The sequence below is a fragment of the Ips typographus genome, linkage group LG8 (assembly GCF_016097725.1).
Source record: "Ips typographus isolate SLU linkage group LG8, UJ_Ityp_2.0, whole genome shotgun sequence".
NCBI lineage: Eukaryota > Metazoa > Arthropoda > Insecta > Coleoptera > Curculionidae > Ips > Ips typographus.
In genome coordinates, this window is record NC_138429.1 from 2111715 (window position 1) to 2139382 (window position 27668).

The following is a 27668-nucleotide window of genomic DNA, read 5'->3' on the forward strand; positions in this document are numbered from 1 at the left end:
AAAATAGCTGGTTTGATAGAAATCAGCTGATATTTGATACTTTTCCTGTCAAGAGTGTCAAATTTAAACATTGGGTGCGTTAAGAAATCACTAAACTCGGAACATGCTCTTTTCGCTGTTAATCTGGTTGCCTACCCACCATAAAATCCGTTAAGCTATTTCAATTTGAAGATTTTTTTACTAAAACGGATAATAAAAAAAATGTAATTTGTGTGTGTAATTGTTTGTTTATAATGACGTAGTAGTTAACAGAAAAGTGTTAGTTATTCACTTTTTCTAGTGTAGTAGAAATTTTATTATTGTTTGTTAACTTTTTTTGTATGAGTTGAAAAAACTTGGCTACAAATGATAATCAATTTGCTATCGTGCAGTCATGCTGCTAGTTTGTTTGAAATCTTGTTAATAAATTAGCATTTGGCAGCGATCGAGCAATCGAAAGTCCATACAAAGGCGAGTAAATGTTTGTGTTGCTCGTTGTCCGCCGCTTGGACATCCACGATTATTGATGCGCGTGTACGTTTTTCCTTATCGGGCAGCTCTCTAAACCAGCACGTTCAAAATTGAGCCGGAAAGTTTGGTTTTCCGACGCAGTTCGTCTCCAAAAGTAACATTCAGAGTAACGAGAGTAAAACTGAAACAAAAAACGCAATTAGTGTCAATTAGAAAGTATTCAGGTGAGTTTAAAAAGACAGGTTTATTAAATTTTTCTGAGTTCAGAAAAATTAGTTCAAACATTTTCAGAAAACGTGAGGCTATCAATTCATTCGTGTGTCAGTTTTTGTCAAAATAGCGCAGCTACAATAGGTCTGTTTGCAGAAATAATCTCCAAATAATAATCAGAAAAATAATGTCCAGCTATTGGCCATGGAAAATGTCAATGTCACTTGAGCTTGATTCAACCAATAATAGCCAAAAATGTTTGATTTTTAGTTGGAAATCAGATTGCCTCTGCGAGCAGACCTAACGATTCCAGCAATGTTTGTGGTTTGTGATTGGTCAAAAAAAGTTTCAAACTGTGCTTTATTCGAGTCCTTCCAGAAAAAACTACAATAATTTTTATTTGTAATACCATTCAAGCCAGTTTATTTTAAAAATTAATTCAAGGACTTAATTGTTAAATGGGAAAATATCAGACATAAGCAAACCACCTAGTTTGATCCTATTAATTAACTACAGTTATGTTTTAACAGGACAATAAGCCAATTTAGGTTTAAGGGTCGTGATGGCTGATAACCTGTGTGTATTATTAATGAGTATCTTTGTGGTTGCGGGGCTTAATAATTAAATATTTCCTATCTAGCCTTTTGTTGATTTTACAGACCCATTAAAACTCCCATTAACTACACATAAGTAAAGAAAATGCTATAAAGTAAAAGTGATTTTTAACTAGCTTCTAATGTCAAAAGCAAATTTTTGCTTTAAAAATTTATATTATAACTGTAATGTTTTTTTAGAAGAATAATTAATAGAGCATCTGTCGAGCATTTTGACTAAAATGTCCGACTCTTTGTTATTACGATAATACACCATTAAGGGGTGTATTGTGCTAGTAACTGTTCATACACAAATTTCCGCGTACAAACGTGTACTGTGACCTTTATATCGTATAGCAGTGCAGCAGTAACGAAAATCCTTTTAAATGAAACGAACTAGTTAAGTAAAGTTTATAAACAAATAAATGATAATAATTTTGTTCCAGGAAAATATGGGAAACGTCCACGTTATGGTTTATTTTAAATAAATTAATTGGACGAAGAAGAGTTTTGCAGTCTCTGCAATGATATCCTACTTGAATCGTATGTGGAGGTGTTAGTTGCGTCAATATGACCCTATCAAAGAACAAATTGGGGATTGATAGTAAAGGAATTAATGGTCTGTATGTTCACTGCAATCCCCCACGAAGTAAGTAATATAAATTAATAATTATATGAAAACAAATCTAACTATAACACCCTGTAGAGTTTACGAGAAACTGTTATATTGATTTTTGTTTCTGAACCATCTCTGTATAGGAAGATTTTACGGGCAATGATGAGCTTTTTTGACGTCACGATGACGTAATTAGGGAAAACCATAATTTGACCAACTGTCAAGTTACGTCATTGTGACGTCAAAAACGCACTGCTCGCTGCATGGAGCTTGAAAAAGAAGAAACCGTTAAAGAAAAACCGAATTTTGGTTTGTTTTTAAGTGTCACATTTAGAGCTCGAATCAGCTAAGAAAAGGCCACAGGCGTCATCAAACGATGATGTCACGATCTCTGTACGTCTCGCTTTAAATATTGCTGCTCTCGTTACTTTCCAAGTTGTTGCAGCCAGTCAGTGGCGTGCTATTATTTTATCAGTAAAATGAAACATTTTCGTCGTTTTTAATAAAGAAAATAAAAGACAACAAGTTTTTCAAAGGAATGGAAACTCCTTCTGCTTCTTTCTTCATAAATTGTAAGACGTTACTGACGATTTCACGGCCTTGGCTGTATATGATAACACCTTTCTTTCCAACCTTTTTGAAAGACATTTTGAAAAAATAACGTTTTTTATTCATAACACTATGTGAACTTCAACTGCGACCATCAACAATACAATCAAAACACCAGACTAAAACGGAACCTAACCTAACCCCCTAAGTCTCCCTGTCCGCCACTACATTTTTTTAAACTTGGCAACACCGTTTAGAGTGCCGGCTAGTAAAAGCATATAAAAAGGTCCAAATGTCCCTGGCCGCTGCCGCATCTGTTTTAATTGTGTCCAAGTAAAAACCGTACTACGTTGCCAAGTGGCTTTTGCTTTGTTGCTTAACAATATATTTTCGGGAATATTTTAATAGGACGCCTCTGATTATATCTAATGCGACGGCAACTGTAGAAGGAGAAAGAAATAGTTTTAAAAACTGCGTCATTGATGATGCGGTGGCCTTTTCTCATCTGATTCGAGCTCTACACTACAATCTTATTTACAAATATGTGAGTACATAATTCATTTTGTTGTTTAATATTGTTACTATGTAACTAAAATTATGGTAAAAGTCAAATTTCAATAATCTACCGGTTTTACAATTAATGTCAATTTAGTAGCCTAAATTGACTAGAATAACTGAGAATAGTCGGGAAATGCTTTAACAACATTTTAAAATATCGGTTAGTATCTCAATCTACCGAAAATTGAGCTTTTAGAGAAGGAAAAGTGGAAATACTATGAAATATCGTTTATGTTCAGTTATATCATCAATTGAATAAACAAAAAAAAAATAGATTTTATAAAAATATCTCAGGAAGGAAGTAGGTGACACCCTGTACTATACAGAGTGGTTTCAAACTGATTTCAACTCATATGCCTGTGGTAAATTTTTAGATTACTCCTCTTTCCTTAGCAGAATGATTGCTTGCTGATTTCACAATTCTTTGTAGCAAATTTCGAATAATTCTTGAGTAATTTAGGTCATAAAACACCTCTCAAAGAAAACTAAATAAACCTAAAACTATCTCATAATTGAACTTTGATTGTATAGAGATATCCCAGAAATATCTAATTTAGCCAGACATTGGATGACTAACACTTTCCCGAAAATTTTATTATGATTGACGTGGTGTATATGGCTAATGATCAGGGAGCGGTAAATAGATGCACAACTGTTCGATGAATTTAGGCACCTTATGCTTGAATAATGATCAACAAAGTAAATAAATTTTACAACCTAAATAGAAAATGTAAAATGCGTTCTCCCATATAAATTTAGCTTTAGTGTGGAGTAAATTAACTTTGAGACATCAAAAGGCCTTGCACGCAAATTGTTCGACTGTTAATAAGATCCAAAACAGATAGTAAATGTTTGTCAAGTTGTTATTAAAATTGTTGGTTCGTTTTAAGCTGAAGTATTGAATATTATTTTTTAGTTTTATCAGTCTCAGCGGCACATATAAAGCAACTAATTCGAAATGGGGATATTGAAAAACTGGAGCAGTTAGTCTACGAAGGACAAGGAAAAAAATTGATTGGAGAATACTCGGCCGATTACAAAACACGCACTTTTTTAAAATCGGTTCCTGCTTTAATGGTAAGTTAAATTATTTGTATTTTTCAAATCTTAACGAAAAGTAACTTTTTTGAATAGCAAAATGGTTTAGCGCTGTTTTCGAATTAATGCAACTGTAGTCAATTGCTAATGAGGTATGGCAACACTGCTTTGTAAATGTCATGTCAATTGCAGAATGACAGAGAAATGTCATTAGAGGGGGAGAAATGTAGATTTTGATTGACAACCACCATTTTTATAATTATGAATAAATCCAACTAAAATTAATTCATCTCGTTATTACAACGTACACATTTTTTGCTTTTCCAAATTACAATTCCCATGAATAATTACGGTTATCTATATTTGACGTCATGATGACGTAATTTGACAGTTTTCAGGGTTAAAAGCTCCGGAGTAAGGTTCTGGACACATGATGAACACATAACACGAACATTTTCTCAATATTGATTTAAATTGTTTCAAGCAATTAACCAATATATCCCTGAAGGAGTAGATAAATAATTACTTAAACCTGATACTGGCATTTACGTGTTACTTTTCAGTCCAAAATTGCTTTGCTGCACGACTCGTTGAATAGCGATCGATTATCGGAACTCCAGTCAATTTTGGACGAGGAACCAGAAAAAAAGAAAAAACTCGTAATGGCCAAGGATCGAAGTGGCGTTGGTTTGCTACACAAAGCCGTTTACTACGACCTAAAGTCCATATACAGATGGTTAATAGATAAATTTCCACACCTTGTAAATTTAAAAGACTCTGTAAGTATGATTTATATTTTTTTGCTCACCTAACAAAATTACAATTTAAGCATGTCTAGCGACACAATCACTATAATAATAATTGACGTTTTGGCCCTATTATCCTAATGTAAATGGGGTGTAGTAAATAATATTTAAATATTTACGTCACGAAAGAAATGAATTTGTACGAGTCCCCGGTCATTTACATTCATTTTAAGTTGACAATGCACGCACTCGTGCCCATCCAGTGCGCGAATAATAACTTAACAATCAACGTATAATTTTAAGTAGCCTGAACTATAGTTTTCTTATTTCAGGAAGGTAGAACCCCATATTTCTATACGTTAATGTGTAAAGAACCATTGGCCGCCCAAAAACTTTTAACGTTGGCAGGAGCCGATCCGAACGTCGTTGATTATCGAGGCCACACGACCAAATACTATTCCTGTCATTTACAAGAATTGGAATTGCCTCACTGTTCAAAATCAGCTGCTGCTTCCAGAAGAACCACAGCATCTTTAGATGGTAAGTATTTTGCCACCTCGAGCGTTCCATATTCCCGGTAATTTAAAAAGTTTTGATTCCGTTAAGCCAGACATATTGTAAAGTTCGGTTATAGAGAGCAATGGCATCAGTGTGTTTTTAAGATTAACAAAGGACAGAAACATATTCATTGACAATTGACATTGACAGTGCTTCAGTTGTTTACCCATTTGACAACTCACAAGAGTGAGGTTAAGCTAAGAGCGGAAAAATTAAATCAGAATCGTAATTAATTTACTTGAATTGTGCAGGCTGGTACTGTTGGTAGTGATTCTGGACTGGGTGTGTTATTTTCTTGATGGTAAACCTGCAAATTAAGGTAAGCAGCAAACTTTCTGTACTTCACATGAAACAGCCGCAAAATCGGCCACTGTTCGATCTCACTGAATTGTTTAGACATTTTCGGTTACCTAAAATATCAAAACATGAAAAACACAAATACAACTCGCACAAAATAATAACCTATAATCGATAAATTTAAGTTGCAACGGGAAAAGGGAAACACCAAACAACCAAAATTATAAATTTTAAGTGACGTCGCGGGCAGCGCCAACTCCGAATTTTCCCGAAGAACATACGTTAATGACGTCAAAATTCCGTCTCGTTCAAATCGGAACTAATAGACAAGGAACGACAATTATTACGTCACTGCGGCTAGCCCTGAGATAGACTTTATGTCAAAAACTGCCTCTGACGGAGAATTTTGGAATTGAAAGTAAGCTGTCTTGATTTACCTGATTAGATTTAGACTAGACTTTCATTAATTGTTTAGACTGACACATATGTCAGAAAAAGATGGGTGATTATTAGCGGCCATTGTTGGTTGTTTGTGATTGGTCAAGAAAAAGCTGCTTTTTTGACCAATCACAAACGCCGCACTGTAAGAGGTGTTGTATAAAAAACTGAACTTCTAGACTCAGATCAGAGAGTTAACTATATCCCTAGTAGCACACAAATATTGCAAAAACTGACAACACTGCTTCTACTAGACTTTTTATTGCGTTTTCCGTCTTTGTCCCGCGCATAGAATTTCTATTCTCTGTTTTACCACACCTGTATAATTTTTCTTTTTCACTCACATACAAACTGTAACGATCCAAGTAATTAAACCCTTGATTACGACCCTGTAAAATAACAAATTACCTGTCACCAACTAATTCGAAATACAATAAACACGTCCAAATGGATTTATTACCATTATGCGAGTTAATTAGAAGTTAAAGTGACTCCTTATCAACCCTAATTGCTAGTTATCGCAAAATAGAGGGTTTGCAAATAATATGGGCGTTTATTTTAACCAGCAGATTAACTTAATGCTGGTTTTTTACATGCACCGTGATGTTTGTGGGATTTTAATTTGTCATTAAATTTTTAAGAAAAATAGTTTATTTAATGTAAGTAATTCCAATCTCTGTTTTTTCTATAGAACTGGATAAAGAATCAACAAATGGCCACCATAACAACATTACAAGTTAAATCTAGAACTTTTATACTATTGAAAGTGATATTGTTTCGATAACCTTGTCTTTCAGACTAACTCACTTCTTATTTTGTTTGTAACCCACAATTATTATTAATACCACGTTTCATGGCCTCCATAACGTATTTTTGACGAATTGGTGGCAACGTGGCTCAATCAAATATTAAAGTGTTTTCGCTAAATTTATAAATGTAACTAGAAACGTTTTACTTGTCTTATCTAGGCCATGGGTAAAAAAAAATACCAAAAATAGTACAATTGATTTGGTTTTATCTATTATTGATGATAAAATGTATGCTTATTATATAGTTTTTAGATCTACGAATCCAACAAGCTTTAGAGCCAAACACAGTAAATAAAAATGTCAATTGGCCTGTGTGTCACGTGTCACAGATCTAATATCTCAAAAACGGTTAAATTCAGCCGTAAAAGTTATAAAATATTTTTTGTTCAACTGTCTGTTTTGAAAGTGCCACAAACCATTGGAAAGTACCAAAAACCACTTGACAGGAAAAAAGGCAGATATGCTACCTCCTTAGATTTGCCAAAAGACTCAGAAACTACTTAAAAGTGTCAAAAGCCACTGGAAAGCGCAGGAAGCCTCCGAAATGTTACTTGAAAGTGTCAGTATGAACCACTTAAATATGACAGGGGTCAGAAGAAACTTAAAAGCATTAGATTTCACTTCAAAGTGCCAAAACCTACTTTGAAGCACCAGAAGCTATTTCAATGCGCTAAAAGCCTCCGAAACGTGCCAGAAACCACTTAAATCCTGCTTGAAAGTGGTATAAGCCACTTGGTAGTGCCAGAAAGGACTTTAAAGTACCGGAAGCCTCTGAAACATCATTAGAAAGTGCTAGAAGACATTTGAAAGTGTCAGAAACTAATTGAAAGTGTTAGGAGCCTCCGAAACGTCACTTGAAAGTGTACGAAGCTACTTTACAGTACCAGAAGCCACTTTAATGTGCTAGGAGCCTCTGAAACATTAGAAAGAGCTAGAAATCATTTAAAAGTGCCAAAAACGACTTTAAAGTGTCACATTCTGTTCGAGCACACTAAAATAATTAGAATTTCACAGAGAAGTGAATAAAATCAACGTTTTATCGAATAATTTATTGTAATTTGTTAGAACTGACTAAACCGTTGTAGAAAAGGAAATCACTTTGCAGTAAACTCGTATCAATCAATATCCGGTCAACAAATCGGGGTTAAAAGGAGAAAGAACACCCTTTTAATCGATACCAATACTAAATAATTAACTTTCTCGGCCGTCACATGATCATTTTTGTTTGTATGGAAAAATAGATACGAAGAAAATTGTGCGCTTTTCAACGTTTTTAACGTCAGTCAGTCGATGTCCTGGTGCGTGTCGAAAGTGTTGAAAAAGTGAATCATGAAAGACAACGGATCACTAGGTTAGTGTAACATAAATGTAAAATAAAAAAACTTTTGTAGTTACTAAATGACGGTTAAATTAATAAAGTTTTCGCTCAAATAAATGAACTGAACCACAAACGGGAAAAATTTTTGAAGAACAGAAGAAAATCGAATCCTCTGCAAGGATTCTCTCTTATTTCTTTATCTTTATAAGTTTTAAAGTTTATACTAAAAAAAAATGATCAATGTTTTAAGGCATTTTTTATTACTTCAGGTCTTAACTATAAAAAATCAAACATTCGAATATGGATTCATCAGAGGAATATGGCCAATTTGCAGCAAGTTATTTGGGATGGACATGGCTCCAAACTGTTAGTAGAACACAGCAACAATGCAAAGATGAGGAAATTCTTGGACGCAGTTCCTTTCATAATGGTAAGTTTTTTTGTAAATACTTTATTAAATATTAAAAAAGTATTTTGAAAATTTCAATTTTTTTTCTAATTTACTTGGTGAGACAAGTAAAAGTAAAAAACCTCACACTTTTTCACCCTTAAACACTCTGTGTCTATCGATTTTAAATAACCACAGACCTATTAAAGACTTTTCAACTGTGACCCCTTATTAGCCACACAAGTTTGTATTATTATTCGATTACAGTCTAATGACATTTGAACCGTGGCATTTACTGGAAAATGATTCATGGGCTGACTTATGGGTTATTGAATAAATTAAAAAGGGTAGAAGAATAACGAGTTTTTCACTTAGGATAACCAAAGGGCACTGACTTCTTTCAGCTATTTTTTAACAATCTATTGATTGAACTTATGCAGCACCATACAAACGATTAGTAAAACAACATTTCTAAATTCTTTAAGGGAGTGATCAAAGATGTGCATTGCGACGTCCATAATGGTGACTTGGACAGCTTGAAAAACAGAGTAACTCCACCGGTTCCAGCTGCAGTTTTGAAATCAAAAGATCGCAATGGACTAACTCCTCTGCATAAGGTGCATACTCCAATCAAAGCTACATACCAAACTTAATACTTCTTCTGCAGGCCGTAGGAGTAGGTAAAGACGACATTGCCACCTACATAATCGATAAAGTCCCTGAATCTGTGAAAGCCGTGGATAATGAAGGAAGAACTCCATTGCATTATGCCGCCATTTTGAAAGACGACCAAAAAATGTTTAATTTCCTAATTAGTCGAGGAGCCGATGAATCAGCCCTTGATAATGTAACTCTAGAAGTTTATTATTAAATTCGTCCTCTAAAAGTAACACTTTTTGCAACAGAAACAGAAAACAGCAGCTTATTACAGAACTAGAGCCTCGGAACTCGATACGAAGGTTTTGAACACGATACCCGAGTGTCCTAGAGGTGCCAAGGAACCGAGTAGTTTTGACTGGTGCATGCTTTCAAGTGCAGAACCTGCCTTAATATCCAATGGATTCAATAATAGGAAGAGCAGAGACAAAAGTGATAACGGTAATTTATTATAATAATTTAATTTGTTGAAATTAATTAAGTCTTTTTCAAGGAATTCCAGCTAAAATTGTAATGCCAGACAAAAGAGTTAACAGTGAGGAGAAACCCACTTCAGAGCCACCTCAAAATGAAGCAAGGCAAGAAGATTCTGATGAACACATTGAAATGCAGGAAAATGTTGATGTAAACCATAACGGTCATCAAGAACCTGAAGAATTGGACAAAAGCATCCAAGGTGAGTTAAGTTATAGGCTTAGTAACCAAACAAAAATGCCGGATATTGTACACATAAGTTAATTCGTAATTTAAGCAAAATCCTCCAATTAGTTCCGAAAAATCAAGTGTTTTGGTGAAAAGAAATGCTAAAAGTTCTTGAAATGTCGCACAAGTACTTTTCATGGATTTTGTGCGTTCATTTTAGGCCAGTCAGAAGAACCGGAAACTGTTCCCGATTCTCATAAAGTTCCTGAACAATCTGAGGAGCACCCAGAAACAATAAACGAACAATCTGACGATGATACAGTAGAGACTACAAATAATGAAAACATTCAGAACAACAAAGAAGCTGAAGCTGAAAACATTGACGATGTACAAATAGAAGAGAAGAAGTCAAGTCCGATTAATGGGGAAGCTGAAGAAGAAGAGCAAGACAATGACAATGAAGGAGAAAATGAAGTGAAGAGACAAAGCAGTGGAAAAAGTCAACAATCAGAGGAAGAAAAAAGCGAACCATCTAGCAATCATTTAAAACAGCCGTCAATCGACAGGGTCTCTCCTGAAAAGCTTCTTGAAGATGATACAGAAGGTGAAGGAGTAATAGAAGGTAAACTTCATGTTGTGGTGTGATCTTTTTTTATTGTTTCATGCATTTTGTTTGGTTTTATGTGTTTGTGTGTTTTTAATAGCATTGTGTACGTTTATAGCACTGTTGTACCCTTAGTACACGTAATATAATCCGCTTTAAAACTGACGTGTGTTAATGTTAATACACTTCACTAGACAGCATATTTTATAATGCGATCATGTGAACAAGTTTCAAACTGACTAATATACACCATTTTCAGTAACTTGTGAGGTTTTTCTCCATCTTTGTTTAGCGCATCGATTTGCAATAGGTAGTGGTCTCTCTAACAAGTTTTAAAATTTCCTCATCCTTTTTTGTCATATAAAATTGACAGAAAATGATCAAAATAAAATAACAAATAGTAATAGTTTATACTTAATTCTAAAAACAACAATCTGTTAAACAATTACTTACCTCTGGGTCCTCTGCAATCTTTCTTCACTAACAAATAAGTGTTATTTATTTACTAGATATATGAAAATTCGATTTTTTTGTATAAAAAACAACTCAATATTACTGATTTTGAAGCAGCAGTCATTTTGATTTATTAAGCTGGCAATTTAAGTTTAGACTGTGAATATTCAATAGTATGCACTACAAAGACAATCACAACCTGAACATAAACCATAGAGTCTTTATTGTTTGTTATTGGGTATTATTTTATTATTTTGATTAAAAAATAATCAATTACTTAATAGGTATACAGGTGTGGTAAATCCAAAACCGACCATAGGATAACCGTGTAACTGACAGAGAAACGTAGATAATTACATGCGTGGGACAAAGACAGTACACGAAAAAAATACCAAGTAGGCCATATTGTCAGTACGCTGTTGCCAAAATCCAACAAATTAATTTTGTCGACGGTATTGGATTTTGGCAACAGCGTACTGAAAATATGGCCTACTTGGTATTTTTTTCGTTTACTGTCTTTGTCCCACGCATGCAATTATCTACGTTTCTCTGTCAGTTACACGGTTTTGGGTTTACCACACCTGTATATTAAACATAAACGTACCTTTGTAAAAGTTTTGTTTGGCTGTCAGGCTTCTTTTCCCTTCACTAACTTTTTTTCTGTTTGGGTTTGGAAATACTAATATTTGAATGAAAAAAGATGAAAAGGAAGTTTTTATTCTGGATCCCCAAGAAGACACTGCCTAACACAACTTGCTGCAAGTCATTTTCTGCTTTCTTTATTCTACAAGAATCAGAAGACTAATATTACTAACATGTTTTGATTTCTCATCTCTCTAGCTCATCTCTGAAAATGAGCTATTAATAGGTAATTTTTCCATGAATGTATAAAACTATGTGTCATTCGAAAGAATTTAAAACTTATTTTATACAGGCATAGTTAATGGAGAAGACGAAGTGGAACCTGTGAACAATGAAGGACCGAGACGTCCGGCTACTGAAGATGAAGACGTTAAATCGTTGATAGGATCTGGAAACATGGAACAACTTGCCTCTCTTGTTCTAAGCGGTCACGGGGATAAATTAGTGGGAGAAAGCAGTGATAATCCAGAGTTACAAGCTTTCCTGGATAACGTTCCCGTTTATATGGTAACTTTCGGGGAGTAGTAATATTGTAGTAGTGTCAGATAATCATAATTGCAGTCCAAGATCAACAGAATTCATCAAGCAGCTCAAGAGGGTGTTTTAAGGGATTTGCAGGCAGCCTTAGATCGTCGCAAGTTTGCTGTGGCGCGTGACAAAATTTCACCAAATGGGGCTACTCCTTTGCATGTGGCAGTTGTTTTTGGACGCACTAGTATAGTACGCTATCTTGCTGGACGGTATAAATAAGTTTCAAGAATTTTATACCAAAATTCACAATTTTTTACTAGATTTCCTGAAACCCTTCATGTGGAGGATGATAATGGCAGAACACCTTTGCACTATGCAGCAGTAATCCGTGACAATGGTCACTATTACAATTTGTTGACCCATCTCGGAGCAGACAATAGAATTAAAGACAAGGTGATGAGTATAACAAAAATAATTTAGATTTACTTGACAATTATTGATTATTGTCTAATCTATTGTTGTTCACAGAAACTACTTGATTTTCTCGTATAATAATTCAAAAAAACAAAAACACCCCAAAGCAGAAATAAACTGTTAATCGAGACCCTGACTTAAATGCACCGCCACTGTACTATACAGGGTGGAAAAGAAGCAAAGAATTTTTTTGGGGTTTGTTTTAACATAAGAAAGTGTTGCTTAGGTCAATATCTCGGGACGTTTTTGGCCGTTCCCCAATTAACATCCTGTGACACAAGAAATATCAATTTATCCAAAAAGTCAACTCTTTTGACCCATAGAACCATACAGGGTGTTTGTGTTTAGAGACAGTTAAGTGGAAAGTGGAGGAACAACGTGTGCAAACAATTTCACGTTTCACTCACTGTCGCTGGACACCCTGTAAGGTCTTACCAAATGTGGGGGCTTTTCCTGAAAAATATTCAGATTATGTAACAAATAATGTTGAACATCCCAATAGCCAATTTGGGACACAAATCATCAATGCGATATAATGTATTGCATAGAGCTTTCTTAGCTGAATAAATTTCTAGCTTAAACAAAAGTAGTAACATTTAGTAATTGATTATGCTGTTTGTAATTTAACTACTTTCAATTCTTTTTTTATTATTTGGTTTTTTATGTCATTAGATAGGAAATTTAATGAGGTTTCCAAAAATGTGCTTAAAACAGACATTTGCTAACTCCAAGTGGGTTTTATAGTCAATTTTGTCCCTGACTGTCTTTTCAAACTGTGTTTCTAGCAGATCAAATTTTGACACCACTTTTCTACCTGACTTGACATGATTTTGTGGTGGTTTTTTAAGTCATTAGATAGGAAATTTAATAAGGATTCCAAAAATGTGCTTCAAACAGTGATTTTCTAACTCCAAGTGGGTTTTATAGTCAATTTTGTCCCTGACTGTCCTTTCGAACTGTGTTTCTAGCAGATCAAATTTTGACACCACTTTTTTACCTGACTTTACATGATTTTGTGGTGTTTTTTTAAAATCATTAGATAGGAAATTTAATGAGGATTCCAAAAATGTGCTTCAAACAGTCATTTTCTAACTCCAAGTGGGTTTTATAGTCAATTTTGTCCCTGACTGTCCTTTCGAACTGTGTTTCTAGCAGATCAAATTTTTACACCACTTTTCACCATGACTGTACCGATATGTTTTTTGTTTTTTTTGGCTATTGAATAGGAAATTTAATGAGGATTCTAAAAATGTGCTTAAAACAGACATTTGCTACCTCCAAGTGGGTTTTACGTGCGATTTTGTCCCTAATTGTCCTTTTGAACTGTGTTTCTGTCAGATCAAATTTTGACCACTTTTCTACCTGACTTTACATGATTTTGTGGTGTTTTTTTTAAATCATTAGATAGGAAATTTAATGAGGATTCCAAAAATGTGCTTCAAACAGTCATTTTCTAACTCCAAGTGGGTTTTATAGTCAATTTTGTCCCTGACTGTCCTTTCGAACTGTGTTTCTAGCAGATCGAATTTTGACACCACTTTTCTACCTGTTTTTACATGATTTTGTGGTGTTTTTTTAAAATCATTAGATAGGAAATTTAATGAGGATTCCAAAAATGTGCTTCAAACAGTCATTTTCTAACTCCAAGTGGGTTTTATAGTCAATTTTGTCCCTGACTGTCCTTTCGAACTGTGTTTCTAGCAGATCAAATTTTGAGACCACTTTTCTACCTGACTTTACATGATTTTGTGGTGATTTTTTAAGTCATTAGATAGGAAATTTAATGAGGATTCCAAAAATGTACTTCAAACAGTCATTTTCTAACTCCAAGTGGGTTTTATAGTCAATTTTGTCCCTGACTGTCTTTTCAAACTGTGTTTCTAGCAGATCAAATTTTGACACCACTTTTCTACCTGACTTTACATGATTTTGTGGTGGTATTTTTAAGTCATTAGATAGGAAATTTAATGAGGATTCTAAAAATGTGCTTAAAACAGTCATTTTCTCACTCCAAGAGGATTTTGCAAGCGATTTTGTACTTTTTTCTACGTTAAGATTCCATACAGACAACATTATTTTGATAACATCTAGGTTTTCTTTCCAGTTTGGCCGTACACCTGTATACTACACGAAAATCCAAACGGATTTCAATCACCGGAAATTGTTAAAAGATTTTGGGGTTGAGGTAAATGAAGATGAAGACCCGATAAATGACAAAGGTACTTATAATTGAGATTTCATTCTTGTGTATATTCAGAATCGACTAATTTAGTAGTTTAGATTGCTCGCTATTTTAGATGTGTATAGTGAACTAGAAAAATTAAAAACTTAATTTCTACAGCAGACGATTTATATTCGGCTTGCAAAAACCTTGACGATGAAGATATGATAGCCGTGTTGGATAAATGTTACGTAGTTATACAGGGCAGGAGAAATTCTTTATTCTCGGCAGTTTCAGTACCCAATTTGTCAACAGTAAAAAACATGAACACTAATAAACGTCCTCCACCGACTATTGTATCGAAACAAATGAAACGGTACGTAACAGAGGGTTGGCAACTCTGAGACGTTTTGAACTTATTGTTTCCTCTCTATAGAAATACATTTGAAAAAATCAAATTGAGAATAACCAAACTAGATCATAATTTGTACGATGTGATTTGGCCAAGTGTGAAAAAACTACCGTCAGAACCCAGCCTGAGATTGGCACTGGAAGCTGATTTTCCTTTAGGAATCGTCGCACCTGATTTCTACGTTTACAAGGTGTTTCAAGAGTTTTTCGATCCTGTTATAAAAGAATACAACTGTATGGATCTCAGACGCAAATTTTCCCCTCATCCGCCCACCAAATTTCTACAAGATGGAGCGGAAACTTATATTGATTTGGATCAGGCCGGAAGTTTAATAATGACCGGTTAGACATTTTTTTTGTTTGTTTAAAAACAGTTTTGTTTTGGTCCACCTAAGTCAGAACATGTGGACTTAACACTGTTTTGTAAATCACAAAAATAGTTGCATCAAAACAAATGTTTTAGGAACTCTAGAGTGTACGCGTAATATAAAAGGATATGAGTTACCTAAATCGTTAACAGCCAGTAAACTCGAATCCGTTGAACATTTGATCACCGATATTCTAATGAGCCGTCCAATGGCCAAAGCGTTATATCCAAACGCGACCGTGGACGAGTTAAAAGAAAACGGCAGCGGAAGTTACTACACAATGACTGAAGTTCTGGAACAACCATCCGAAGCGAGAGTAATTCTAGCCAGTAACAGTTTGTTACTGCCCTTGTGGAACATTCCAGAATCGGACAGACTGCATGGCAAGCATTGGCCTTACGGTCGTGGCGTGTTTATAAGCAACAACAACAGTTTGGCCATTTACGTGAACGTTCTGGATCACATTCGAATCGTGACACGTACGCCACAGTCTAATCCTGGAAATATTGGCTTGATCTACTCCAGACTGTCTAGGATTATGAATGTGCTTGAACAGGAAATTGACTTTATATTTGATGAAGAGTTGGGGCATTTGTCGTCCAGACCTACAACGCTTGGATGCGGTTTGAATTTTGTTTTGACTTTGAAATGTGCCAATTTACTAAAAGAACCCGATAATTTGAGATCTTTATGCGCTGTTAGAGGACTAACCTACAGTAAACCATCTCTGTCTACCGAAGTTTTTAAAGTGGGAAATCGTATCACCCTTGGCGTTACAGAGTGGCAGTGTTTTGAGGATTTCGCTAGGGCGGTGTCCAATATACTGCAACTGGAAAAGGACATGTCTATGAGTAATTCCATACATATTGCCGCAATGTTTCTCAGTATTTTCAAAAAGAGAAAAACAATTTACGATAATTAGTGCCAATTTTTGGACTATCCTATTTACATTTTTTGTATATTATACTGTCGACACATCATATTTTTGTGGGTATATTTGACTTGTCTGTACTGTGCCAATCGTTTAAGACGTTTATCTTGCTTTTTTGTAAATATCATACTCTTAATGGATGGATATCGATTAATAGGTCAGTACTTATATTGGATATCAATTTTGTGTGGTAAACTAAGCGTAAAATGCACATTTTTAAATTTTCAATCAAGTTAGTTACATACAGGGTATCCCAGAAACAATACTTCAAATTAGTCAAAGAGTGTTCAATAATTATTACGTTGTGTAAGTTGTATTACCTATTTCTTTGTGAGATCTGTCAAAAAAACTTATTTGTATCATGGTTTCTAGGACACTCTGTATTGTAAGACTGTAACTGTGGCATTTTATGTTTAATTAAATAAGTATATTCACCGTCCTTTCTTTATTCCTTTTAGTATAGGTCAAATACTGTCTACTTAAAATATACAGGGTTAACAAACTAAAAAGCTATTTCTCCCTTGTTCTCTGAGAGTTTTTACAGTTTTTACTTTTGAAAAAAATTAACTTGTAGTTGTGTGACTCTGTATATAATAGAGTGTTTCATAATTATTGTGTAACATGATATTTTAGTAGTTATTTTAGAGGAGGGTCTCCTACTAATCCTGCTATAAGGAAAATTTTGCGATTTTGTTAAGAAAAATTTATTTATTCTCTAAAAAGACTTGGAAAATAAGCTGATACAATATTTTACCATAATTACGGAACACCTTGTATATTTCTATTTGTGTGTCTTAGTCACGTGCACTGAATATCCAAGTTTTTTATTAGTAAAACATTTTCAAGATAATGGTAATTCCGATTAACCGGAAGGACCATAACTTTATTATTTTCAATGGAACACTCTATACATTTTTATATACAGGTGTGGTAAATCCAAAACCGACCATGGGAAAACCGCGTAACGGACAGAGAAACGTACATTATTGCAAAAAAATATCAAGTAGGCCATATTTTCAGCGCGCTGTTTCTAAACGCCAAGTGTCACTCAAATACCGTCGACAAAATAACTTGGCGTTTGGCAACAGCGCGCTGAAAATATGGCCTACTTGATATTTTTTTCGTTTTCTGTCTTAGTCCCGCGCATGCAATAATGTACGTTTCTCTGTCCGTTACGCGAACCACCACACCACACCTGTATTTGGATTCTACAGGAGGCATTTACGAATATTCTACCAGTAGATACCTGTTTAACCTAGAGCGTTCGAAAATTGTTTTTGGTAACTACCATTGCCGTTCTGAAATTTTACCCATATACCGAATATATGTACCCGGAAGTTCCGTCGGTAAATTAAGAAAAAAGTGACTTTTGACAGGTTTTCCCTTAAAATTTAGAATCATAACCTCAAAAATTAGTTTATGGTTGACGGTTTGGCGGTTTGTTCGTTTGTTCCACAGTTTAGCAAGCTTGTGAGAGTGACCTGTTAAATTAAAATGGATATTGGAATATGTTCTGTTTGCGAGATGGAGGGAGAGTATGCCGATATTATAAAACATTTCAACAATGAACATCTGGATGCCAGATCTCAAAGACATAGGATTACCAATCGCGTTCTAAAATTCATTCAACGGTGGAATTAGCAGGTATAATTTTCGTAAATGCCTAGGGTATAGTTGTATCACTCAACATACTTTTTGGTTACCATTTAAAGGACTTAATAAAATTCCTAAACATGCACATTTAATTTCTTGTGGTGTCTAACTTATAATCTGTAAGATGTTTGTCCATCCATCACTAAACCCATATAACTCGAATTGATTTATTTTGGTTTCAGACAACTTGCCAAATACTGAAGATAAGGACGATAATGGTCAAATCGATATGCCATTTTTCGCCACCGAAGAAGGAAGATACCTGGCCTCGTGTAAGTACACTGATGATAACGCAAACTGATGTAACTGTGTAATTCTGTTATTTTTTTTGGGCTCCATATAGCAGGTGGAAAAGCCAAATAGACCAAATTTAATTTTGAATATAGTTGGTAAACAAAAAACACACAAACATATATTTTTCTATTGGTAGGTACACTTTTCTACACTTTCTTTGCTTGTCACAAATATTTTGTCTTAGCAAATAATAGATTGTAGCATGTTTTTCTGTATTTTTACTCAAAAAAAATAAGGCATTACTTTGAACACTGGTTCTGTCTGAATATACAGGGTGCTAAAGGTTAGAAGTTAAATTAGACAGAAGTTCTCAGAAATGATTACAAGTTAAAATTTCTAGGCACTGTTGTCTAATTTTGTTACGGTTCGGAAATTTAATTTTTATTTTTCAATTTGTCAATTAAATCTAACCACTAAACGTAAAGCAATACTACTTTTTTAATATGTGAGATAGAATCATTGGATCACCCTGTATATCAGAAAAAACATTAAAAAAAACTGATCATGTCCAAAAGTTTTACTTTTAAGTTTTGGAGACTGAAGACATCTGATTGCTCTACTTTTTGATTAATTTTTTTGAATCTATTTTAAATAGCATACTTAAATATTACCTTAGCTAATTTAGCATTTTTTGTTCAGCACTAGGTGATCCGCTAATTAAAGGTTTAACAGAAGTAGCCAATAAACGACCAGAAGATCCGATTGCCTACTTAGCTACATATTTGTACAATTTTGCTCGCACCAATCCTGATGAAAAATTTAGTTTGCCACAGGTAAGGTTATTTCTAATGCAAATACTGGATGAGTCAATAATGCATCAATCTTTCTGATTGTGTGTGTTTTCAAGGAAGATCATAGTCAGCGAATAATGGAAGGAACCACAACTCCAACAGCCTCGGTTCCCACCTCAATTGATGTAGTAACAGTAGAACCAAATGACAACGAAGCCGATGTCGAATCAGCTTTTAGCAGCACAACTAGAGTAAGTATGATTTAAACTTTATTAGGAGTTTAATAGAACAATTTGTATTTTTATTAGGATGAACACGGACAAAGTATGCTTCACTTTGCGGCCGCGAGAAGTCACGGTCGTAACGCACTATTTCAGTTACTTCTAGAGACCGATATCAACATAGCCTACAGAGACGAGTTGTATAGAACAGCAAGGGATATCAGTATTCAGGCCAACATTCCAGAAAACACCATCGAAATTGATAGATACGTTTTACATATTGCTAGTAACGGTACTATTTTGTTTGTCTTCCACTCGGCCTGTTTTGATAATTTTTTTTTAGGAGACACAAACAAGCTGGTAGAACTTTTGCTGGATGGATACGACCATATTACCGATATAGTGGACGAAAAGGATGTGTCTATAGTGGACGTTGTTGCTAATGCCAACCAATCAGAAACGGTCACATTTTTACAATCAATTCTAACTTTTGAGGTGAGTCAATGGGAGTAAAGTGTGTTATCTCATTAGTTGGAAGAAATACCAAAAAAAATCTACTTTTCTACTTCAGAAGAGTTTCAACATAATTGTAGCTCATAAAAATGTAATGATTCAGGAAAAACGCGAACGAGTTCATCATTCTATCAGACGGGGATCCATATCGGAAGTAATGACATTGTTGGCAGACGAAAATGACACTGGAAGTGGAAAATTGCTGGCGATTGGTAAAAACACGTACGGCAGATGTTCACTGCACATCGCTGTACTTTGCCAGCAAGAAGAGATTGTCGATTACTTGGCCATCACATTTCCTGACACCCTCAGAATAGGCGACAACGTAAGTTTACACTTAAAATAACATTTCTTTATTTATAACAGCAACATTATACAACTAAAAAACAAGAAAAATAACTTAGAAATTAGGACAATTTGTATTGTCCTAATTATCTTGTCAAAATAAGTAATTTATCAGATTTTTCCAGTTGGTTATTATTACACAGTTTCTCCTTCTCAACTTTATCATACTCACTGCTATTAAGCACCTTTACCCTAAACACTTTGGTCACCATAAAAACTAGCAAAGCAAAAATTACAGAAAAACAATTCTTCAATAAATCAAGGAAGATATGCTTAAAAATCCAGTAGAACAGTATAAACAAAACTATGTCAATAAGTACCAAAACAATTGCAATAACTATCCACTTATTTTGAACATCGAATTTGATTCCAATTTTGTCCAAAAGCAAAGTTGGTTGGAGTATGCAATAATGCTCGATCCAATATACAGCATCTGCCATACTATTCTGGTGCTCCCGTTCAGACTGCATTATTAAGGACGGGGTTTTTAAGCGGAATTGAAACCTGCCAAACAATATAAAGTAACTAATTAAAAAAGTTATTAATTATAACGCGCATGTAATGAATATAACAGGAAAATGTTTATTGGGTAATTTCGCCAAAAAATTGGCTTCTGTCCGTTTAAAAAACAATTTCCAAGGTTTAGGACGCTTTTAGAGTCTTCTGACAATTTTTAGAACTTTTTCATTAGAATTTAGAGGCTTCTGCCCATTTAAAAATAATTTCTAAGGTTTAGGACACTTGTAGAGCCCTCTCACAATTTTTAGGAAGTTTTCATTAAAATTTAGAGGCTTCTGCCCATTTAAAAATAATTTCTAAGGTTTAGGACACTTGTAGAGTCTTCTGACAATTTTTAGGACGTTTTCATTAAAATTTAGAGGCTTCTGCCCATTTAAAAATAATTTCTAAGGTTTAGGACACTTGTAGAGCCCTCTCACAATTTTTAGGACGTTTTCATTAGAATTTAGAAGCTTCTGCCCATTTAAAAAATATTTCTAAGGTTTAGGACACTTGTAGAGTCTTCTGACAATTTTTAGGACGTTTTCATTAAAATTTAGAGGCTTCTGCCCATTTAAAAATAATTTCTAAGGTTTAGGACACTTGTAGAGCCCTCTCACAATTTTTAGGACGTTTTAATTAGAATTTAGAAGCTTCTGCCCATTTAAAAAATATTTCTAAGGTTTAGGACACTTGCAGAGCCCTCTCACAATTTTTAGGACGTTTTCATTAGAATTTAGAAGCTTCTGCCCATTTAAAAAATATTTCTAAGGTTTAGGACACTTGTAGAGCCCTCTCACAATTTTTAGGACGTTTTCATTAGAATTTAGAAGCTTCTGCCCATTTAAAAATAATTTCTAAGGTTTAGGACACTTGTAGAGCCTTCTGACAATTTTTAGGACGTTTTCATTAGAATTCAGAAGCTTCTGCCCATTTAAAAATAATTTCTAAGGTTTAGGACACTTGTAGAGCCCTCTCACAATTTTTAGGACGTTTTCATTAGAATTTAGAAGCTTCTGCCCATTTAAAAATAATTTCTAAGGTTTAGGACACTTGTAGAACCTTCTGACAATTTTTAGGACGTTTTCATTAAAATTTAGAGGCTTCTGCCCATTTAAAAATAATTTCTAAGGTTTAGGACACTTGTAGAGCCCTCTCACAATTTTTAGGACGTTTTCATTAGAATTTAGAAGCTTCTGTCCATTTAAAAATAATTTCTAAGGTTAGGACACTTGTAGAGCCCTCTCACAATTTTTAGGACGTTTTCATTAGAATTTAGAAGCTTCTGCCCATTTAAAAATAATTTCTAAGGTTTAGGACACTTGTAGAACCCTCTCCCAATTTTTAGGACGTTTTCATTAGAATTTAGAGGCTTCTGCTCATTTAAAAATAATTTCTAAGGTTTAGGACGCTTGTAGAGTCATTTGACAATTTTTAAGACGTTTTCATTAGAATTTAGAAGCTTTTGCCCATTTAAAAAATCTTTCTAAGGTTTAGGACACTTGTAGAGCCCTCTCACAATTTTTAGGACGTTTTCATTAGAATTTAGAAGCTTCTGCCCATTTAAAAAATCTTTCTAAGGTTTAGGACACTTGTAGAGCCCTCTCACAATTTTTAAGACGTTTTCATTAGAATTTAGAAGCTTCTGCCCATTAAAAAAAATTTTTTTAAGGTTTAGGACACTTGTAGAGCCCTCTCACAATTTTTAGGCTGTTTTAATTAGAATTTAGAAGCTCCTGCCCATTTAAAAAATATTTCTAAGGTTTAGGACACTTGTAGAGCCTTCTGACAATTTTTAGGACGTTTCCATTAAAATTTAGAAGCTTCTGCCCATTTAAAAATAATTTCTAAGGTTTAGGACACTTGTAGAGCCTTCTGACAATTTTTAGGACGTTTCCATTAAAATTTAGAAGCTTCTGCCCATTTAAAAATAATTTCTAAGGTTTAGGACACTTGTAGAGTCTTCTCACTATTTTTAGGAGAATTTTGGTAGTATTCAAAGGCTTCTGGCAACAGAAACAACAGCAAAAAAGCTACCTAGTGCTTATAAGAATTGATAGAATTAAGTATCTTTTCCAACAAAATTACAAAAAGAAAATAAATATGGCAAAAATCAACTAACAATCATTATTACAATTTAATTAGGGTAAAACTTACATCAGAGGTGCCTTGAGTGACATTTCAATGACAGCCTTCAACTGGTCTTTGTCTTTGATCGATGCCGACAAAATATCATGTGTTTCAGTCAATAAATCGGCTAAAAATTGCCGATTCCAACGATTTTCCGATATACAAACAATGGGTATGGCCATGGAGGCGACAATATCGGTTTCGTACACGTTGCCATCTCCGATAAATAATTTTACATTCTGATTTTCTACAAAAAACAGTTAATTATAAGCACTATGTTTCACTGAATGAAATTTACCAGCCGTTTGATAGACATCCCACTGTACAATTTTCACTGGAATCGGAAACTCTAGTTGTTCAATCTCAGTTTTTACTATCTGTGGCAGTCTTGTTGAAATAACCACGATATTCTCTGATGTGTTTTGACTTTTCATTATTAAGTCAGTTAGATAGCTATACGGCAATGTTTGTAGTAGTTTTGAGCCAAAATCTGTGTGATTTGTGGATTTTTTTCGATTGGAACCCCCAATGTGCTTCACATGAGAATATTTAGGCATTAATCTTCCAATTGACTGATAACTAGGCAATAAAACCAAACGAGTGTTATACAAGGCTTCTATAAAGTCCAGCCCCTTAGGAATTACTCCTTCAAGTAGAGCCTTTTGTTTAGGAAAGATGAATAGTTCCCTATAAAATTCTTTGAAGAGCCAATAATGAGCAGTCCGTAGTAAATCAGCACCAGCTCCTGTCCATTCAAGTTGATCAAATACAAAGTTATCGTAGAAAGGTGACAACGGCTCTGATAAGAGCGCTACTAGAGGACATTTAAATATCTCAGACAGAACAGCCAACCCAAAAGCACCAACATCTTCAACCACAACCAAATCAAATCTAGTGTCGTTTGAAGCGATCAACTTTTTAAAACTGCCACTTTCCACCACTAATTTTAAATACGCTTGCCCAATCGCGTTATCAGATTTTAGCTTCGACCATGGACAGTCTCGATGATAATCGTTTTCGTAAATTTTATTTTTTTCACCTAAAAATAGCGCTTTTAGTAAAGTCCTAAAATACTTGGTAGTAACTTACTTTTCACTAATTCAATATCACCTGAAATTGGCAGATGAGTCAAATAATCAGTTTCTGGCAGAGTAAAAGGACTTAACACTGTAACATTAAACTGTTGCTGGCTGAATTGTTGGGCCAACTTAGACGTTTCTTTAAATTCGTTATACTCCACGTTAGGGAGGACAACCAGTATGTTATTTAAACCGTTTAAAGCAGCAAAGGATGATTGCAAATAGGTGCATATCAATAATGCCACAAGTAGGCATTCCATTATTTTGACAGGTAATTTAGCCCCTAAAAAGATTTGATTAAATCCTCCTCTAAAACCAAAGAGTTGGATTATACATAAATGTGGCCAAAAAGACAGGAAAACTGGATTTCGCCATCTAGTATTTACTAAACTAAACTGTTAAATGCCTTAGCAAGGAGGACACTTCAGTAATGTCCGTTTCCCCAACACTGGCTAAGTTGAGTTTAAGGTCAGCTTAATAAGTTTAGTTTAGACTGTGTTATTTTGCACCTAATGTGTCACATTCAAACCTCAACTTAGCCTAAGTATCACATTTTTCTGTTAATTTTGGGGGTTTAATGTGAAGAGAGAGGAAGAATGACGTAGTAATAGGCGACCCCATGTTCTCCAGTACTTGAGTACTGAACTATTTTTTGAAACAGCCTGTATAATAAATGATATTATATTATACATCTCTTAGATTTGAAATTCAGCTTCTTTCTAACCTATTGCTTCTTAGGGCAAAAAATTATACAACACAAAGGGGGGTTCAACCCCGGCCTGGGCGCCTAGGACACCCTTGTATTTAACTTATTGTCTTAGTTTGTAACGTTTAGTGTTTGTATAGCAGTTCCCCTAAAAAAAGCCTTACCTATAATTAGTTTTCCGTATATTTGTCATAAATGATGATAGGTTTGGTTGCACTGTGCATTTACAAAATAATATTCTTTGTTTTAAAAAAATTAATTCAAAACAAATAAAAACCACGTGAGTTGTCAAAGTCAGCTATTTTCTGTCAATCTATATCACAGATGACAATTAACGAAGTAGCGGAATTCGGTAATCGGAGTGGTCCGAGTATGTGTCTGTCTTTGTCTAACCTTCAAAACGCATTGGCGAAAAAGTGAAACGAACAGTGCCTACGCGTTCGGTGTGTAGTTTACCGATCTCTGTTATATGTTGTTAGTGGTTAAATAAAAAGGAGCGTAAAATATGAGTTTAATTTTAATCGTTTACTTTTACTTAAGCCCTTTTGGCCCAACAAGTTATATAATAATCATTATAAATGTAAACTACTCGCTGATTAGAAGAAATTGTAACTGCCGCAAGAGAAAACACCGTTTCCATGAAGCCGCGTACAACAGGGTGGTCACTGTCTGTTGTTTGGTAAGTGGGCACAATAAAACAAACCATATGACCATCGTAGGCTTAATCAAGGCGCTTGAAAAACTGCGATATGTGCTCTACAAGCTGCTATCTCAAGCGGCTTATTCAAGTCAAGTCAAGTTTCTTTTTTAACAGGCTTGAACTTACCAAGTCTATTTGAAGCGGCTTTTTGGCTTCTTTCTCTGTCGATTTGTATTATGAACAAGGCTTACCTTATTTTTCCATCTTTTTCTAATAGTAAATGCTTAAAATAGGCTCAGACCCTATATTTTTCCAATCTTCAAAAAAGCTGCGATAACTACGAGGCTTAACTGAGCCGACTTGGCGAAGCGGCTTGATTTAGTCTACGATGTATGGGTCCATTTTAAAATACACTGGTTTACTGACAAAAAACTCAAAAAAAGTCCGATAAAACAGCTCCCAACATTTTTTAACCCCGTCCCCGTAATACGGTATTTCGCGCCATCTACAGTCAGCCAAATGAATCAATGGCTGCCACACGCTACGACCTACCTATTTAAATATTATAATTCCCCATCTCCGACACTAACCTTTGCATATTAAATAAATTTTAACACAAATCTATAACCTTTACAGTTGGAGAGAACGGCTCTTCATTATGCAATGGGTGTGGAAAAAATGGAAAGCATCACTAGAGTACTTATTAAAGCTGGAGCGAAACGGATAATTAAGGACCTCAAGGGCAGACAACCGACTTACTATTTCTTAAACAAAACCGACATTTTAAGGTTGCAAGAAGAGGAGGAGACTATTTAGCATTAAAGAAAACCAACTGGTGTATTTGATGGCACTATTTTTCTGTTAGTTGGCTGCACTACGATTTATATCGTAATTGTTTTAAAGAGCAATTAATATTCACGTTAAAGTTTAAAAAGTAGTATGTTGTTTACAAGTTTAAATATTTATATTTATAACACTAAAAGTTTTTTTTTTTTAACTCTCCTGAATTATATGTGATTTTTGGTTGACGCCGTCATTATAAGTGTCACTCAACGCAAATTGTGGCTTTTACATATTTTTTACAGCTTTTTTTCGCGATTTTTTTAAACCCGCGCCCACACACATGCTTACAAATCAACCATTAGGTTGCAACACCAGCTGGACTATTAGTGACTTAAATGAAAACGATAAGCAACACGCAAGTAGAGTGATTAGAAAATATATCAATTCAGCCATTTATGTGGAAAAAGAGGTGGCTGAAATGCTTCCACAACGAAAAACCAGTTGTTTATTAGACCAGGAGAACGCTAAAGATGACAGCGACTACGAAAACTATGACCAATACCGCAACAAGGATAACAAAAGACAGAACGACGGCAGTCGTAAAAGCTTATCCAAACACTCACTGACAAACCCACTAAAACCAGAAAACAATCAAAAAACATCACCAGAAAGTGGTTACAGAACAACAGGACAATCTGAACAGTCAGAACACAGTTATATGAGCGGTTCCACAGTAAAACCGTCCAGCTTAACGAATTTTAACAGCGAACTGAAACTGTCTTTAAGTTGTTTGAACACTGATAGAACCAGTACACTAGACCCTAGGGAGAAGCAGGAAATCGTGCAAAACTGGATAACCAAAAAAGAACGACAACAAAAACGCAAAGCACTAAAAGAGGCACGGGAAGCAAAACGTAAAGAAGAAGAACGGCTGCTGGTAATCGAAAAAGAACGCGAAAATTTCAAACGGTGGCTAGCGGAAAAAAAGAAGGAGGAAGAACGGAAAAAGGCGCAAAAAGAACTGGAAGAACAACAAGAAAAATTGAAGGAAGCCGAAAAGGAAAGACAAAAAATTGAGAATGAAATCAAGTTCAATCACTGGCTGAGAAGAAAGAGAAAAGATGATTTAGGTAAGTGATTGTCAACAACTTAACTGTGTATAAAAGGGATAATTTTTGATCCGTAGAAAAGAAAATTACTGAAAAATTGGCTCTCATTCACATGTACGAAGAGAAGCAAAAGCGCCTAGAGATGAACGAAAAAGCTTATCAGGAATGGCTGGAAAGTACTAGAAACAGACAAAAACCAATTCCAATGAATAAGGGGTTAGAAAGTAAGTGAAACTGGTCACAAATAATTGACAAAGATAAAACTGTAAACTGGATTGACATAATTAGATAGGTGGGCACAACTGTCAAATGAAGTCAAAATGACGCAACTTTTTTATGTTATGGAATAACAGCTTTAGTAATTGCTTTGTTCATCATTATTTTACATTTTAGGCTTATGCTCTTCCTCCTCTGTAACTTACATTAATCCAATTCCCTGGAAACCAAATATTGATCCGAACTGCAAACCTGCTTCTCACTAACCCCCCCATCCCATGCATATAGAATATACATACCTGTTGGTATCATATTATTTATTAAACTACATACACATTGCAATAAATATTTTTTTTACCAAAGTGTGT

General features: G+C 34.7%; 3 protein-coding genes across 10 annotated transcripts; 2 read left to right on the forward strand and 1 right to left on the reverse strand.

Annotated features, from left to right (window-relative positions):
• The first annotated feature begins 370 nt into the window (after nucleotides 1-370).
• On the forward strand, nucleotides 371-26189 carry LOC145732828 (uncharacterized). Of its 8 annotated transcripts, XM_081985343.1 has the most exons (22): nucleotides 386-674; nucleotides 1700-1902; nucleotides 3893-4053; nucleotides 4578-4793; nucleotides 5093-5300; nucleotides 8450-8610; nucleotides 9054-9185; nucleotides 9236-9415; nucleotides 9474-9666; nucleotides 9719-9901; nucleotides 10088-10489; nucleotides 11859-12073; nucleotides 12128-12306; nucleotides 12358-12490; nucleotides 14616-14730; nucleotides 18218-18307; nucleotides 18969-19102; nucleotides 19177-19311; nucleotides 19369-19573; nucleotides 19625-19776; nucleotides 19898-20119; nucleotides 25829-26189. In XM_081985343.1, the coding sequence occupies exons 2-22, from the start codon at nucleotides 1824-1826 to the stop codon at nucleotides 26006-26008; spliced, it is 3675 nt and encodes a 1224-aa protein (XP_081841469.1). In that variant the 5' UTR covers nucleotides 386-674; nucleotides 1700-1823; the 3' UTR covers nucleotides 26009-26189. The 8 variants fall into 8 exon arrangements, with proteins under 8 accessions (XP_081841473.1, XP_081841467.1, XP_081841468.1 ...); XM_081985341.1 differs by lacking the exons at nucleotides 18218-18307; nucleotides 18969-19102; nucleotides 19177-19311; ... (2 more) ...; nucleotides 19898-20119; nucleotides 25829-26189 and adding exons at nucleotides 14853-15048; nucleotides 15109-15425; nucleotides 15547-16518 and having other exon boundaries at nucleotides 373-674; XM_081985342.1 differs by lacking the exons at nucleotides 18218-18307; nucleotides 18969-19102; nucleotides 19177-19311; ... (2 more) ...; nucleotides 19898-20119; nucleotides 25829-26189 and adding exons at nucleotides 14853-15048; nucleotides 15109-15425; nucleotides 15547-16518 and having other exon boundaries at nucleotides 373-674; nucleotides 10088-10471.
• Nucleotides 20125-24850, reverse strand: LOC145732831 (uncharacterized). Its single transcript, XM_081985351.1, has 5 exons — nucleotides 24717-24850; nucleotides 23857-24129; nucleotides 23066-23806; nucleotides 22795-23014; nucleotides 20125-20643 (listed from the first exon to the last, which is right to left on the reverse strand). Exons 2-5 carry the CDS (start codon nucleotides 24104-24106, stop codon nucleotides 20226-20228), a joined length of 1629 nt encoding a protein of 542 aa, XP_081841477.1. The 5' UTR covers nucleotides 24107-24129; nucleotides 24717-24850; the 3' UTR covers nucleotides 20125-20225.
• On the forward strand, nucleotides 26175-27662 carry LOC145732832 (uncharacterized). Its single transcript, XM_081985352.1, has 3 exons — nucleotides 26175-27105; nucleotides 27162-27308; nucleotides 27478-27662. The coding sequence occupies exons 1-3, from the start codon at nucleotides 26316-26318 to the stop codon at nucleotides 27564-27566; spliced, it is 1026 nt and encodes a 341-aa protein (XP_081841478.1). The 5' UTR covers nucleotides 26175-26315; the 3' UTR covers nucleotides 27567-27662.
• The last annotated feature ends 6 nt before the right edge of the window (nucleotides 27663-27668 follow it).